The following is a 16,873-nucleotide window of genomic DNA, read 5'->3' as shown; positions in this document are numbered from 1 at the left end:
TACTTGGATCATAGTTACGAAATAAAACTCGTACTTATTGAAAAAGCCAGAAGCTCTTTTAACAGTCTTAGGAAGATTCTGTGCAATTTGTCTTTAAGTATCAATATACGCATAGGAATTCTTAGATGTTACGTCTTTAGTGTCCTCCTCTATGGAGTTGAAAGCTGGAGTCTGACAGAAGATGCAATAAAACGCTTAGAGGCGTTTGAAATGTGGTGCTACCGACGTATGTTGAGGGTCTCATATATACACCACACAACTACTATAACTATTTTCCAGAGCCTAAGAAAAGATTAAGAAATAATTACACCGATTAATAAAGAAAGAAATAATAACACCGTAAAGAACAGAAAATCGGCTTACTTCGGCCACATTATGCGTAACGATAAATACCGACTGCTACAGTTGATTCTACAAGGCAAGAAGGGCAGGAGAGGCCCTAGACGGAGACGTATATCTTGGCTGGCCAATCTTAGGAAGTGGACTGGTCTAACGTCAACTGCTCTATTTCGAGCTGCTGTGAATAGAATAAGATGAGTCAATGTGGTCGCCAACATCTCCAGAAGATAGGCACCTTTAGAAGAATAGTCTTTTATTCGATCGTCCCAGGCTACGAGTTCCACCCTGGGCACCAGGTACTTCGGAAACCATCGTCGTCATGAAATTCGTGTTCAGTGACCTCCAAAACACCCAAGTATAAAAATTGAACTCATTTCCTTCAATTTTTCCTGAGTTCTAAATTTTTCATTTTCCATCTCTTCGAGATGCACTTTGAAAATGCATTTTCTTATGCACAAAAATTTAAAATTTTTTGCCGAAGATCAATTCAGTTCACAAATTTGCCTGACACTCTCTCAAATCGAATGCAAAATGTTGTATGACAATATTGACAATTCATCTTACTCCACAAAATTACTAGGTTTAATGCTTCGTTGCCTCGCCTATTAATTCAAGACGTGGCAGCAGCATTATCGGCGTTAGAAGTCTACGGTGCTTGTACGCAGGCAATGACCACTTTCCACTTTGACGTCCACAGTAATTCAAAATAATGCCGACGCAATGTTGGAAATAATTAAAAAAATGATTACAATATTCAAACCAGTGCACGCAAAAAATAAAACCGAAAAGAACTGGTTTTATTTGAAATAAATGTGAGTCTAAAATTTACAGAATCAGGTTCGACAACGAATGCCGTAGCATCCAAACGAGCAAAATACATGTTTATACAAACAAGGAATAATTGGACTTCATAAGTCTTCATAAGACTAAGTAATAATAGGTTTTCAACCAACCTGACCGGAAGTACAACCGGAAGTCAATATTTGAACTCTATGTGTAATTGTTTGTCGATTGATTTACGATTTCACTAATTTTGAGTCATTTTTGCCAAACTTTAAATCATAACGTTTTAACCGGAAACGACGTCAAAACCAGGACTAAAGATTCAAGCTCTACTTTTCAATACGCCTCTATTGATATATCAAAAAATGTACTATTTCTGCGACTATAATGTGACACTTCCGGTTATAACTTCTTAACCGGAACTGAAATATAAACCAACAGTATACATATGGATACTTCTCTTCATGCAAAAGTATACATTTTTTTCTCGTCTTGCTAAGGTGCGTCGAATAATATATCACTTGTACTATTTGGACGACTTTAAAATAGTACTTCCGGTTGAAACTCTGGAACCGGAAGTCCGAGGTCAAATTTCTCACCTCTAATGCAATCTTTGGGTTATAAGCTCTCATTCAACACCTCATTTGGCATTCTATTTATGTTAATAACGTATATGAGTTATATTCTTAGATAGACAGATGGACAGACATTTGTTTTTGTCATGCTCAGGAGCGTCGAATTTATATATCGCTTAGACTATTTTGGCGACTTTAAAATAGTACTTTCGCTTGTAACTCTGGAACCGGAAGTACGAGGTCAAATTTCTTTGGTACCATCTTTGGTTTATAAGCTCTCATTCGACACCTTATTTTGCACTCTATCTGTTTTAATAACGGAGGAGAACGTAGGCGCGTTGAATAATATAACGCTTGTACTATTTCGCAGACTTTAAAATAGTACTTCCGGTTACTCTTTATACCATGAAGGAAGGTTCTTCTTCCTTGGGTTATAAGCTTTCATGAAGTCATATATACTCTGGGCTAATTAGCAAAATTCATGGAACAGTTATTTACCAGCAATTTTATTGCTGGAATCGAATTGTAAGATCCTCCATATTAATAATATGGGTATGCAAAGTCCGCAGATAGTGTGCTACTTTTTTTATAAACAAAATGGCGCCGACAAATCGTATTTTTTTCAATTATTGCTCTATAACTCCGAAGATTTTAACTTTACACCAAAAACACTCAAATAAAAATTCACCCCAATTTAATTCTACATAGAGGCATGTCTTTCCCGATTTGCTCCGACGAAAATTTTCCTCGAAAAATGTGGGTTTTCCCAACAAAATGTCGAATTTTCAAATAATTTTTTTGCGCGAGTAATTATTTATTAATAATTATATAGCTTAGTAAAATAAAAGCTTTCTTGGTATAGATTATAAATTCAGAAGCCGGTGAAAATGAAACGAATATTTTAGCAAAAATTAAATTGTTGTATCAAAAATATCTGAACACAAAAAACGTGGAAGACAGAATACATTATAAAAGAATGCAAGCGAGGGTCAGGAGAAAAATATGTCAAAAGAGAAACGAACTCTGGACAAAAAAGTGTACCATGCTAAATACATACATAGGTGGAAGCCAAAGTTCAAAAAGTTGGAAACTATTAAAAAATTTAAGAAACGACAGAAAGAAAGACATTATTCATTCCATATCACCACAAACTTGGGAAAGATACTTTGAAGATTTACTAACAGAGACAAGAGAGCCCTTCAAACAGATACAATCCAACGGTATACAAAGCGTCAGGTTGATAGGATCACCAATCAGAGTAAATGAGAGAGAAGTCGAAACCATATGTAAACAGTTGAAGAATGGCAAATCACCGGGCCCAGGAAATATAGCTCCGGAACTCATCAAATATGGACCTAAAGTTTTAATTAAGCGGCTAAGACAACTTTTCCAGCAATGCTTGAATAACCATGAAATACCTAAAGAATGGAAAGAGTCACATCTGAGCACTATCCACAAAAGGGAGATAAATCAAAACCTGAAAACTATAGAGGAATTGCAGTCACTAGTAGTATCAGCAGAATATATGGAAAACTTATTAAAAATCGAATAGAAGAAGAATACCAAAATATGGAAGCCGAAGAACAGGCTGGTTTTCGCGCAGGTCGATCTACAATAGATCATGTTTTCTCCATTACTCAGATAATTGAAAAGAACGTTGCTCGTGGCTAAGAAGTCACATCTGATGTTTGTAGACCTTAGAAAAGCGTATGATAGTGTCCCGCTGGTTAAATTATGGGAGGCACTGGAGAGAACAAATGTAAATATAGAATTGGTTGAAGCCGTAAAAACGTTGTACTACCAACAAACAACAAGAATTAAAACGGGAAATCTCATAACACCTGGATTCACAGTAACTAAAGGACTAAGGCAAGGATGCTGTATCTCACCAACACTATTCAAAATATACCTCGAAGCAGCACTCAACAAATGGAAGAAAAAATGTACGAATATGGGCATACCACTAACGGACTCAACTTTGTACATGCTGTGCTTTGCGGATGACCAAGTGATCATCGCACAGGACTCTGAAGATCTTAGTTACATGATGCGAAAACTATTAGAAGAGTTTACAGAGTGGGGTCTAGAAGTGAATATGGAAAAAACTGAATACATGAGTATCGGAGGAGACCAACATAGCCTCCGAGTAGAGGAAAATCAAGAAATAAAATTATGTGAAGACTACAAATACCTGGGAGTAAAGATCACTCAAGACGGAAAATTAGATGCAGCTATTAAGGAACGAAATATACAGGGGAGGAAAGGCATATCCTTACTAAACAGCGTACTGTGGGATAAAAATATTTCTAAGGAGAATAAAAAAAGAATATATAACACTATAATAAAAAGCATCACAACATATGGATGCGAAGTTTGGCCCCTAAAAGACAGAACAGAGAAAATGCTTAGAGCAACAGAAATGGACTTCTGGCGCCGTTCAGCGGGAATATCTAGACGAGACAGAATAACAAACGTGAGAGTCCGAGAAATCATGGGGGTTACACATACTATTGTTGACGACATCAGGACGAAACAACTCAGCTGGTACGGACACGTAAGGAGAATGCCGGAGAATAGAATACCAAGACAAATCCTCGAATGGCAACCAAGAGGAAGGCGCAGACCTGGAAGACCTAGAAGAAGTTGGAGAGAAGGAGTTGATAGAGAAATCAGGGACAGAGAACTCGAGGACGATCTATGGAATGACAGAACGAGATGGAGATTGGAAATCGGAAGACGTCGAAGAACGTTGTAAACCGATATTGTATATACAGTGAGCACGTAAAGGTTGGAATCAATTCATTTTCTCGAGAATAGACGATTTTGGAAAAAAATCCCAAAACAGGTCAATTTTTATTTTTAAATTGCGACTTTTTGGCATATGTATCATACTACTGACGTCACCCATCTGGGCGTGATGACGTCATCTTAAAATTTTTTAAATGAGAATAGGGGTCGTGTGATAGCTCATTTGAAAGGCAATTTAATTCTCTATTCAGTAATATAAACATTAACATATTTATTTATACAGTGTCCAAAAAAATTTTTTTAATTAAATTTATTGACATAAAAAGAAGAATGTGTGTAATTTATTTAACTCACAATACATTTTACCGCTATCAGAAAACAGGAAATAATGTTTATTTGACAAATAAATATTGTTTTTTGCCTAAATTCAATATCAAATCCGCCACCCACCTTCCTCTGGACAGTTTGAACATTTAGTTTAAGCGAAAAGCAATGAATATTTTTCAAATAAATTTTTTTTTCTGTTTTCTGAGAGCAGTAAAATGTATTTTGGATTAAATAAATTACATGCATTCTTCTTTTTATGTCAATAAATTAGATTTAAAAAATGTTTTCTTGAACACCCTGTGTAAATAATTATGTAAATGTTTATATTACTGAATAGATAATTAAATTATCTTTCAAATGAGTTATCACACGACCCCTATTCCTATTTAAAAAAATCATCGATGACGTCATCACGTCCAGATGGATGACGTCACTAGAATGATATGTATTCCAAAAAGTCGTAATTTAAAAATAAAAATTGACCTGTTTCGGGATTTTTTTCCAAAATTGTCCATTCTCGAGAAAATGAATTTATTCCAACCTTTACGTGCTCACTGTATATATTAAATTGTTAATTAACAATTTACAGTCGCAATAACAACCAAAATAATCATGAGACATTGATCAAACTTAGAAAGATTATAAAGGTGTGATGCCTATTTAATATTTTGTCGACAAAATATAAATTTTTAATTTTTTTGCATAATCTTTAAATGTTTAAAAAAAATTGTTATAAACAAATTAACATTTCTCAGAAATTGTTTATTATATTCTAATTTTAAAAAATACTTAAAATGCCTATTTCATAGGTCCTGAAAATGAATGATTTAAAAAAATTTTCCAACCATTTGCAAAAAAGTTATGAAACAGCAAAGTAAATATACGATATCTCCGTTGTTTATAATTTGTTTTAATTGCTTCAAAGCTTAAAAGTGAGTCTATGGTACAATCTAATTACTCACAAAGAATGTCAAAAATTAGTGCAATGGTTATATTTTAATCAAAGATTAAAAATACTTTTTCTTGTAATTTTTAGCGCAAAAGTAGGCCTGATACAGAGTCGGAGCTAAAATGTTCACTCGAAGCGACTGACACGCAGCATACATTATTTATTAAAAGTGTACGTCGCGCGGCCGCCGGTCGTCGCTCCGAGTGAAAATTTTAGCTACAGTACTGTAGCTAAAAATTTATTTATAATCTTTAATTAAAATATAACCATTAAGCTTATAATCGATATTTTTTTGTAAATAATTAGCTTGTACTTTAAACTCACTTCTACGCTTTGAAAGAATTAAAAAAATATATATAAACACCGTAGTATCGTATGTTTACTTTGCTGTTTCATAACTTTTTTGCAAATGGTTGCAAAAAAGTTTTAAAGCATTCATTTTCAAGATATTTGAAATGCGCATTTTACCTATTTTTTAAAATTATGATATAATAAAAACTTTTTGAGAAACGTTAATTTGTTTATAACTATTTTTTTAAAGATTATGCAAAAAAATTAAAAATTTATATTTTGTCGAGAAAATGTTAAATAGGCATCTCATCTTTATAAGATTTCAAAGTTTGATCAGTGTATCATAATTATTTTGGTTATTATTGCGACCGTAAATTATTAATTAACAATTGAATTGTTGCTAAAATATTCGTTCAATTTTCACCAGCTTCTGGATCTATAATCTAAACCAAGAAGGCTTTTAAGTCACCAAATTATTTAATTATTGGTAGATAATTACTTATCTAAAACTTTATTTGAAAATTAAAAATTTTGTTGGGAAAACCCGCATTTTCCAAAGAAAATTTTCGTCGGAGCAGATCGGGAAAAACACGTCTCTATGCAGAATTTAATCACGGTGAATTTTTATTTGGGTGTTTTTGTTGTAAAGTTAAAATCTGCGGAGTTATAGAGCAGTAATTGAAAAAAACACGATTTTCGTGCGCCATTTTGTTTATAAAAAAAGTAGCACACTATCTGAGGACTTTGCATACCTATATTATTAATATATAGGATCTTATAATTCGATTCCAGCAATAAAATTGCTGGTAAATAACTTTTCCCAAAAATGGCCTATTCTCCGATTATAATCAGCCCAGACTAATAAAGAATGACGTATGGTGTATTCCACGAATATACGTCTGTTTTGGATTATCGCGACAACGAATATTTTAGTGTGCAACATAAGAAGTACGAAAGTATTTTGCTCTAATGTAATTACTCCAATAAACAACAATATAATTTGCAATTTACTTTCGTTCTTCATGTTTTGCACAGTAAAATATTCGTTGTCGCGATAATCCAAAACAGAAGTATATTTGTGGAATGGGGTATAGGTAACTTGTTTATATCATAGGTGAGGCTCAAGTGATACTTCGACGGGCTGCTAAACGTGCAGGCAGATAAAGTAAGACAGAAATAAAACATTTAAAGCAGCGGTTCTTAATCTGTGGTACATGTACCACTGGTGGTACATATCATTATTTGCAGTGATACACAAAACACAAAAAAAAATAAAATAGTACTACTTAGTAAGTTTTGATAATACAATCTAATAATTAATATAGGTGGTACCAAAAATAAGAAAAATAACTGTAGGTGGTACATGAATCAAAAAGGTTGAGAACCGCTGATTTAAAGCATTTAACTTCTATCTGAGGGCTTTTATACTAGGCACCTACTATTTTTAATCTATTTAAGTACGCAAATACAAACATTGCGATCAAGTTTCTTTTGTTTAAAGAAACGCCCTCAATCTATTATTTGAATTATTGTTGTCAATTGACCTTTTTGACCTTCAGTCAATTTGGACATGTATCCAATACAATCATTTAAACTAAGATTTATGTACCTAATTTAATTTGGTAATCTTTGATACACTTCACTTTTTATTATGAATTTCAATTTTTCAACAATTTTGCAATTTTGACTCTTAATTTCCCATGAAACTTTCTTGTCAGTCGACAAGTCTTGTCAGTTTTTTTTTGAAAAAGCATTAAAAAAGCCAGCATAAGACACGAGAGCTGTTAGACATTTTTGGGTACAGGGTTTTTGGGTTTCTAGATACCGTTGAACCTCATTATCTACGTCGGAGATCTAGTTGACATTGTTGCCCAATTACAAAAAATTCTTGAATTCATTTTAAATCAAATAATATATCACATAATTATTGCGAAGTAAAATACAATAAAACAAATTAATATTCAATGTAAATAAATAAAAACATTAGAAATAGAAAACAAGAATTAAGTCATAATTTAAGTTAGAGTAAATAATAAAAACAATAAATATAATAAAACAAATTAATACTTATAATAAAGAATAAAAACAAATCTAAACTGTCAATACCGTAACTGTCAAATAAATGTTACCAATTTATGCCAAAATGTTACCTTTGTTCGATCGCAGTTCAATCGAGTGTAATCCGAACAAGTGTGCCCTATAGGGCTTTTCATTCACAGTCATTTGTTTCGAGCTTTTGTCATATGTTGTATAACCCGTGAACATTAATATTATAGTATTTTTACTACAAAAACGTTATTACGTAGGTCAAAATTTTTGACGTAAGGGAACTGTCAAAACATTAGAATGTGACTTTTCATTATTGCCGTGTTTATAATAAACATAGCAATAATGAAAAGTCACATTCTAATGTTTTGACAGTTCTCTTACGTCAAAAATTTTGACCTACGTAATAACGTTTTTGTAGTAAAAATACTATATACACAGATTATTTATTTATTGTTAATAAAGGGGGCAAGCCCATTGACAAAAAATATACAATTATGCAACATTTATAAAAATTACAAACAAATACTAAATAAAATTATACAACCAATATAATTATACAACATATGACAGAAGCTCGAAACAAATGACAATCGATGAAAAGCCCTATACGCTCTGAGCTTCGCTGGTGTCGCTCCTAGCGGTTACTAATTCAACTTTCACCGGTAATTTTTAAATTTATTATTTAATTGTTATCGCTTAATATTTACAACTCTAAAAAGTAATTAAAATTGTAATAGATTTTTTTAAGATTTTGCTAATCATTTTGCCGTTCTATTGATGAAATATTAATTTCTTACTTCGGATACTTTCACAATTATCATGTAGATGGCGCCAAGATTAACTTATAATTACATATTACAGAACATTAAAAAACGCAAATTCAGTATTTAAAACGTAAGTATATTTAAGGTAAAAATATATACCGCAACTTTGATCAACTAATATTTTTTATAAATAATGTTTTTAATTTTAATTTTAAATTAATAAATTTTACATTTATGTCAAATTTCCGGTAAACGTTTACAGACTTGTCACTACTGGCGCTCACGAATTTATAAATATCCCCTCTACGTACGAGCTCATAGCGTATAAAAACGCTTTATATTCCACTTAAACAAATTAGGGTGTGTTTCTTTAAATTTAAATTAATAGAAATCTTCTCCAATATTATTTCTACGCGTATATAATAAAGTATGTCTAGTGGCTGTAATTGCAGTGTACTCAGCTAAACGATTCTAAAAAGGAACACACCTACGACTTAAATATTTCGTGTTGGTATCATATGACGTCACGTGCTATGACGCGGATGACGTGCAACGGTATCTATATTGTACAGACTGTAGGTATATAAGGCAATCTGAAAATATTTTCAGGTAACTCTTCCATGACAGCCTAATACAAAAATGCCGGTCTGGCTGGGGGGTAGCGGTCATTTTCCCCAAAAATCCCCCATCCAAATTAAAAAAAAAAGAGTAAAAATTGTCACTACCAAAAATATCTTTGGGGTGACTTCAAAGTAAATTTAAATATTCAAATATAAAGAAAATAAACAAAGGTTTCTTTATATATTTTTATTTATTATTATTTATAATGGCGATTTTCGAAGGATTTTAACACTGCAAGATGCTTGCATGGGCGCCCCAGGATTATTTTCAAGAGGTGCATCTGAACTTCAGAGGATTGCATCTGAATCTATACATGCTGTTAAGAGGATCGGTACGTATTTTCGGCTGCAATGCTATTCAAATGGGGATTCATTTTTTTCGAATCCTGAGAAAACTAATAAGTATTTTTGAAAAATTTAAACGCAGAATGAAAGATCACGTTATTAGCGAGGGCCGAAAGTCCCTGAGAACTTCTATAATGTTTATTTTAATAAGTTACAGGGGTGAAAAACTAAGAGAAAATTTAGTGTGATTTTTAATTTCAAATATATCATTCAAAATAAACTTTTTATTTACTCTAAGGGACTTTCGGCCCTCGGTAATACTTTAGTCTTTCATTCTGCATTTAAATTTTTCAAAAATATTTATTAGTTTTTTCAGGATTTGAAAAAAATAAACACAATGCCGTGGTAATATTTTCCAAATCTATCTTTGTCTTACAACGCACTCAGCCGAATATAATATTGTCAGCATATATTGTCAGTCAGACACTGACAATCAGTGACAATTTTAAATATTTGACATTGCATCGGGAATATGTTGAGTTATTGATTAAATATTATTGAAATATAGTGTATTTGATAAATAATTGATTTAAGACGTAAACTTAATAAAAAGTTATTTATTGTGTATTATTTGTGGAAGATCCAAGCAGAGAATACATCAGGATAATATATTCTGTGATCCAAGGATTTTGTTGTTACAGATGTTCAAAATTGGAAGCGTTCCATAACAATATATTATTAAAAAATCACTTTAACACTTTTCCTCTTTTCTCGATTGAGTATTAGTCTTTGATGTACAAATAAATTATTACAATCACTGAATACATAGTTAGTGAAAAATTATCACATTTATTAACTGAATTAATAATTTCCAATTATAAAAATAACAGTTATCCAAGAACATTCAAAACCCATCTCTTTAAATTAATGATGACATTTTCAAGTAAAATGACATCCTAGTAATGTTTACATATCCATACCAGTGTGAATTTTACTACGCGTAATTTGCCGTGTAAAGACAGAAAAAGTAGGGATACACGTAAAATATTTGCGAATTATGTACCCATAGCCTTAACTAATATAAAATATACAGTGATGAGCGCGCTTAATAACCGGCAAAATAGCGGAAAAGATGGAAAACATAATCCATTGCGAAACAAAAAGATATGAAACTAGTGAAGGTGGAAATGATCGTTATAAACGTATTAAGGCTATGGGTACATAATTCGCAAATATTTTACGTGTATCCCTACTTTTTCTGTCTTTACACGGCAAATTACGTGTAGTAAAATTCACACTGGTATGGATATGTAAACATTACTAGAATGTCATTCTACTTGAAAATGTCATCATTAATTTAAAGAGATGGGTTGTGAATGTTCTTGGATAACTGTTATTTTTATAATTGGAAATTATTAATTCAGTTAATAAATGTGATAATTTTTTCACTAACTATGTATTCAGTGATTGTAATAATTTATTTGTACAAGAAAGACTAATACTCAATCGAGAAAAGAGGAAAAGTGTTGAAGTGATTTTTTAATAACATATTGCTATGGAACGCTTACAATTTTGAACATCTTTAACAACAAAATACTTGGATCACAGAATATATTATCCTATGATGTATTCTCTGCTTGGATCTTCCACAAATAATACACAATAAATAACTTTTTATTAAATTCACGTCTTAAATCAATTATTTATCAAATACACTATATTTCAATAATATTTAATCAATAACTCAACATATTCCCGATGCAATGTCAAATATTTAAAATTGTCACTGATTGTCAGTGTCTGACTGACAATATATTCTGACAATATTATATTCGGCTGAGTGCGTTGTAAGACAAAGATAGATTTGGAAAATATTACCACGGCATTGTGTTTATTTTTTTCGAATCCTGAAAAAACCAATAAATATTTTTGAAAAATTTAAACGCAGAATGAAAGACTAAATTATTACCGAGGGTCGAAAGTCCCTTAGAATAAATAAAAAGTTTATTTTGAATGATATATTTGAAATTAAAAATCAAACTAAATTTTCTCTTAGTTTTTCACCCCTGTAACTTATTAAAATAAACATTATAGAAGTTCTCAGGGACTTTCGGCCCTCGCTAATAACGTGATCTTTCATTCTGCGTTTAAATTTTTCAAAAATACTTATTAGTTTTCTCAGGATTCGAAAAAAATGAATCCCCATTTGAATAGAATTGCAGCCGAAAATACGTACCGATCCTCTTAATTAACATTATATTATTACATAGTTTCCCACTTTTAGACGTTTGTGACAGGAGTATTTTATAAAATTCTACTGTCATAATGACTGTTGACATACTCTTCTGATACGTCTAAAGGTGGGAAACTATGTAATTTAATGTTAATTTATACGTTTATAACGATCATTTCCATCTCTGTTTATTTCGCAATGTATTATGTTTTCCATCTTTTGAGCTATTTTGCCGGTTACTAGCGCGCTCATCACTGTATAAGTACAGCTATTTACTTTGTTTCAGGACAGGGGGTGCAATTGCTATTTTGATAGGGTATTTTTACTATTAAAAATAAATATTCTAAAATAAACAAGTTTTTTTTGTAAGATTTTCTTTCTGCCAGGTGATCAAAAAAATTACGCGTGAATGTGAATGAAAAACGCTATAGGTAAGCTGCAGTGTGGTATATCGATAGGTGTTTGAGTCCTCGATCGCAGCGAATTCATTCGCTCGAGCAAAATCACGCGACCTGACGATACCCTTTAAAAAATGTTGAAAAAAGGTGATCCATCTACTTTGCCTCCTTGCAAAGCTGAATTGAGACATCCGTTAAGAACATAGTATGTAGCGAGCATTTGGTGAAACGCATATTTGCAATTCCCCAGTCCTTTAGCACCTAATGTAAATGGATGGATACTAAATATGGACTTGGATTTTTAACTATGGATTATGGATGGATGAACTCTGGATTTTTAATTGGCTTGAGGGAGATTGTTTGCCGCAATCAGTATATCATGCTATAGTTCATGAGAGAATCAAAGAGAATTTTTGAAATATTGCTGAAGGTAAGCTTACATGTTCTATTTATAACTCAAATATATATTTTTAATTAATTCAGTCTTCTTCTTCTTCTTCGTGTACCTCATCTTTCAGGCCAATGGCGATTATCACGGCCCATTTTATTCTGTTTATAGCGGTTCTGAGAGTTCTATTGTTGTTTTTACACTCCACTACTTTAAATTTTTAACAAGGATATGCGTCGTCTTCCCTGTTCTCTTTTTTCTTCCACTTTTACTTGTATAACCAATCGCATCAACTCATTTTCATTTCTTAGTATGGGACCAAAGTAGCTTATTTTTATTTCCTTCACTTGAGTATTTCATTTTCCTTTTTCATCTTTCTGAATGTTTCCGTGTATGTTACGTGTTGGGTCCATGATATTTTTTACATTATTCGATAACATCAAATCTTAAAAATGGCAACTCTTTTTTCAGTTGCGTCCGTGATTGTCCAGTTTCGACTGAATATAAAAGAACAGAGCATACAGTTAAGTCCCTGAATCTTTACCCGTGCGTCATCATTTTAAGCATACGAAATAAGTCGATGATAAGTCGGAAATTGAAATTTACTAAACGCAACAGCAAGTCCCTTACTGTCACTTGCTGTTGCGTTTAGTAAATTTCAATTTCCGACTTATTTCGTATATGCTTTAAGTGATGACGCACGGGTAAAGATTCAGGGACTTAACTGTACGTAGCAACTCATTTGATTAATTATTAACTCGGCATTGGTCGCTATATGAGATTTTCTCTCACAGTTTCAGAATATTGCCCACAACTTTTTCTCTGGTAAATTACACATGCTGTAGTTCCTTCTAGTCTCCTAATTATCCTTCCTCTACAATCGTCTGCTCAGATGGTGGTTCAGTTGACTTAGTATGGCCCGATTGTTAAGTCAGTGCGTTTCACTTGTGTTGGGACACTAGAATCTAATATATACACTAGATATGATACGTTGTTGTGGGAAACCATATATAGTTTAGTTTTACGATTAGTATATTGTTTTTAGAAGTTGTCAAATAAATTAATAAGAAAAGTCACACTTTCACGTTTCTCTCTCGGCATAAAATATAAATAAAACACACAAGAAATTACATTATTGGCATCCCTGGTTAATTGTAAAACATGCAGAACCTAAAGCTAGAGAGGGAAACAATAAAAGGATCCCTGAAAAAAGTTTTTAAAGAAATTGAAGAGGTGAATCCCAGTGACGAGAAGACAATACAAAGACTCCTGCAACAAGTTGATGATAAAGCAGAGCGAGTATTTCTTCTAGACAACAGCATAAAAGACATTCTATTTGCAGAAGAAACCAGCACGGAAACTATTAGCAAGGAATTAAATGATGAAGAAAACTTTCGTGACGAGGTAGGAAAATTTAGAATAGAATGTGAATACTTGATCAAAAATTTAAAAACTTTGAAAGATCAAGAAAATAAAGGTACAAAAAATGAAAAACCTGTCAAAAATTTACATCTGCCAAAACTTGAAATAAAGAAATATGATGGAAATGTCAAAAATTGGATAAATTTTTGGGGCCAGTTTAGAAAAATCGATGAAGACGCAGACCTTCCAAACGAAGACAAGTTCCAATACCTGATCCAATCAACAGAAGATGGCACGCCAGCCAGAAGCCTTGTCGAAAGCTTCCCACCTTCCGCTGAAAATTATAAAATAGCCATTGACCAACTGAAAAATAGATTCGCAAGGGACGAAATTTTAATTGAGGTATACGTTAGGGAGTTATTAAATTTAATTCTAAATCAACAAACCTCAAAGGAGGACCCAGGTATGGCTTTATCTACTTTGTATGATAGGTTGGAGACTCAGCTTAGGGCTTTGGGAACACTAGGTGTTACTAGCGACAAGTATGCAGCGATGCTTTTGCCACTTGTTGAATCCGCGCTACCTTATGAGTTGCTTAAAATTTGGGAAAGAAATAGGGCTTCTAATAATTTAAAATTTAATAATGAGTTGCAGGGTCTACTAGAGTTCCTGAAAACAGAAGTGGAGGCCGAAGAGCGTGTAAAACTTGCTCAGTCTAGTTTCACAGTTCCAAAAAGTATTGACGATAAGTATACTGTAGAAACCTTACATACAGAGAGTTTAAAAACCAAGGGTAAGCAAAAGTTTTCTTGTATTTTTTGCGAAAGCAATACACATGCCAGTCAGGACTGCATTAAAGCTCAGAAAATGACTTTAGAGCAGAAAAAATCCATTATAAGTAAAAAACGGAGTTGTTTTTCATGTTTAAAGCAGTTTCACAATTTTCGGACATGCAAAACAACTGTCAAATGTATAAAATGCGCTCGCAAGCATTTTACATTAATGTGTCCTGATTTGCATGAAAAAGAAAACAAAAATAGAGATTTGCAAAAATCAGAATCTTTAGAAAATACATTAACAACTGTCGCTTCTGAAACTTTACTGCAAACGATCAATGTTAGGGTTATTTCTGATAATAAAAGGTCAATGACAGTAAGGGCACTGCTAGATTCGGGTTCGCAACGTTCCTATATAACTACAAAATGCGCGGAAGATTTAGGGTTAACTAAAATTGGACAAGAAAATATAGTTCAAGGTGTTTTTGGTGGGTTGCAGGGAGCTCCAAAGATTCATCGTTTGTTTAAGGCAGGTATAGAAAATTTAGAAAATTCATTCAGCATCGGGTTATCTTTACTGGAACAATCTAAAATTTGCAATTACGTTCCAAAACTAATTGACCAAAAGGTCCTAGATTTATTAAAAGCTAAAAATATTTATATAAATGATTCTGCTTCTAAAGAATTAGAGGTTAATTTATTAATAGGGGCAGACATGTTTGGTCACATCATAACGGGAAACTTGGTAAACATAAATGATTCTTTAGTAGCTTTGGAAACCAAGTTTGGTTGGACCGTTATGGGGACACAAAAAAGTAATAATAAAATAAACACGTTTGTTTCAACTTATTTTACTGACTCATTGAGTACTTTATGGAGTTTAGATGTTCTGGGTATAAAAGATCCAGCAGAGACGAAATGTCGAGAAGAGTTAGACATTCGCACTTTAGAAAAATTTAAAGAAAGCACTGTGATAAATAGTGAAAATAGATATGAAGTTTGTTTACCATGGGCAGAAGGTTATCCGGCTATAACCTCTAATTTTAATTTAGCTGAAAAGCGACTTTTTTCTACCACAAAACGGTTACTTTCTCTGAACAAGCTTACAGAGTATGACAATATATTCCAAGATTGGGAAAATACAGGAATCATTGAAGAAGTAGAAGAAGAGCCGTTGGAAAAGAATACGCACTACTTGGCACATCACGCAGTTGTCAAAGAGTCCAGTTTAACTACGGAGATCCGACCAGTGTTTGATGCGTCAGCTAAGGATGGTAACGGTAATTCTCTTAATGATTTACTAGAAAAGGGTCCGAATCTAATTGAGCTAATAATACCTTTAATTTTAAAGTTCAGGTTACATAAAATTGGGGTAACGTCAGACATAGCGAAGGCATTTTTGCAGATAAGCATTTCAGAGAAAGATAGGGATTTTTTACGATTTTTGTGGTGGAAAAACTATGAAAAAAGAGAAATAAAAATATTTAGACATTGTAGAGTAGTTTTTGGGCTAAAACCAAGTCCGTTTCTTTTAGCAGCAACAGTTAATTTGCATTTAGAAAAGGAAAAAACATACACAGAAACAGCTAATTAACTTCTTAACGCATTTTACGTAGACAATTGTGTTTCTAGCGTTAGGAATGAAACAGAACTTAAAAAATTTATTGATGAGTCAACAGAAATTCTAAAGAATGCAAAATTTGATCTTTGGGGGTGGATTTTAATGAAAATAACGATACGTATGTTTCTAGCGTCAATGAAAAATTAGAAAATAAGGTTATCTCTATTTTGGGTATACAGTGGAATTACCAAACTGACATTTTAGCGTGTGATATAAAAAATTTAGACAGTCTTGACGAGATTCCTAGAACAAAAAGAGGCATTTTATCTGCAACGCAGAGAGTTTTTGATCCTATTGGTTTCACTGCTCCATTTACGTTAATACCGAAAACATTATTACAAGAGACTTGGAGCTTGAAATTGACG

General features: G+C 32.6%; 1 protein-coding gene across 1 annotated transcript; it reads left to right on the top strand.

Annotated features, from left to right (window-relative positions):
* The first annotated feature begins 13,910 nt into the window (after window positions 1-13,910).
* LOC126891877 (uncharacterized) lies at window positions 13,911-16,481 on the top strand. Its single transcript, XM_050661218.1, has one exon. The coding sequence runs from the start codon at window positions 13,911-13,913 to the stop codon at window positions 16,479-16,481; it is 2,571 nt and encodes an 856-aa protein (XP_050517175.1).
* The last annotated feature ends 392 nt before the right edge of the window (window positions 16,482-16,873 follow it).

Source organism: Diabrotica virgifera, chromosome 1, assembly GCF_917563875.1.
Source record: "Diabrotica virgifera virgifera chromosome 1, PGI_DIABVI_V3a".
NCBI classification, from domain to species: domain Eukaryota; kingdom Metazoa; phylum Arthropoda; class Insecta; order Coleoptera; family Chrysomelidae; genus Diabrotica; species Diabrotica virgifera.
Note: the sequence above shows the minus strand (reverse complement) of the source record. Positions and strands in the feature narration are given on the sequence as shown.

Coding starts and splice junctions, on each gene's coding strand:
- LOC126891877 (XM_050661218.1), top strand. CDS start 13,911: ATGCAGAACCTAAAGCTAGAGAGGGAAACAATAAAAGGATCCCTGAAA.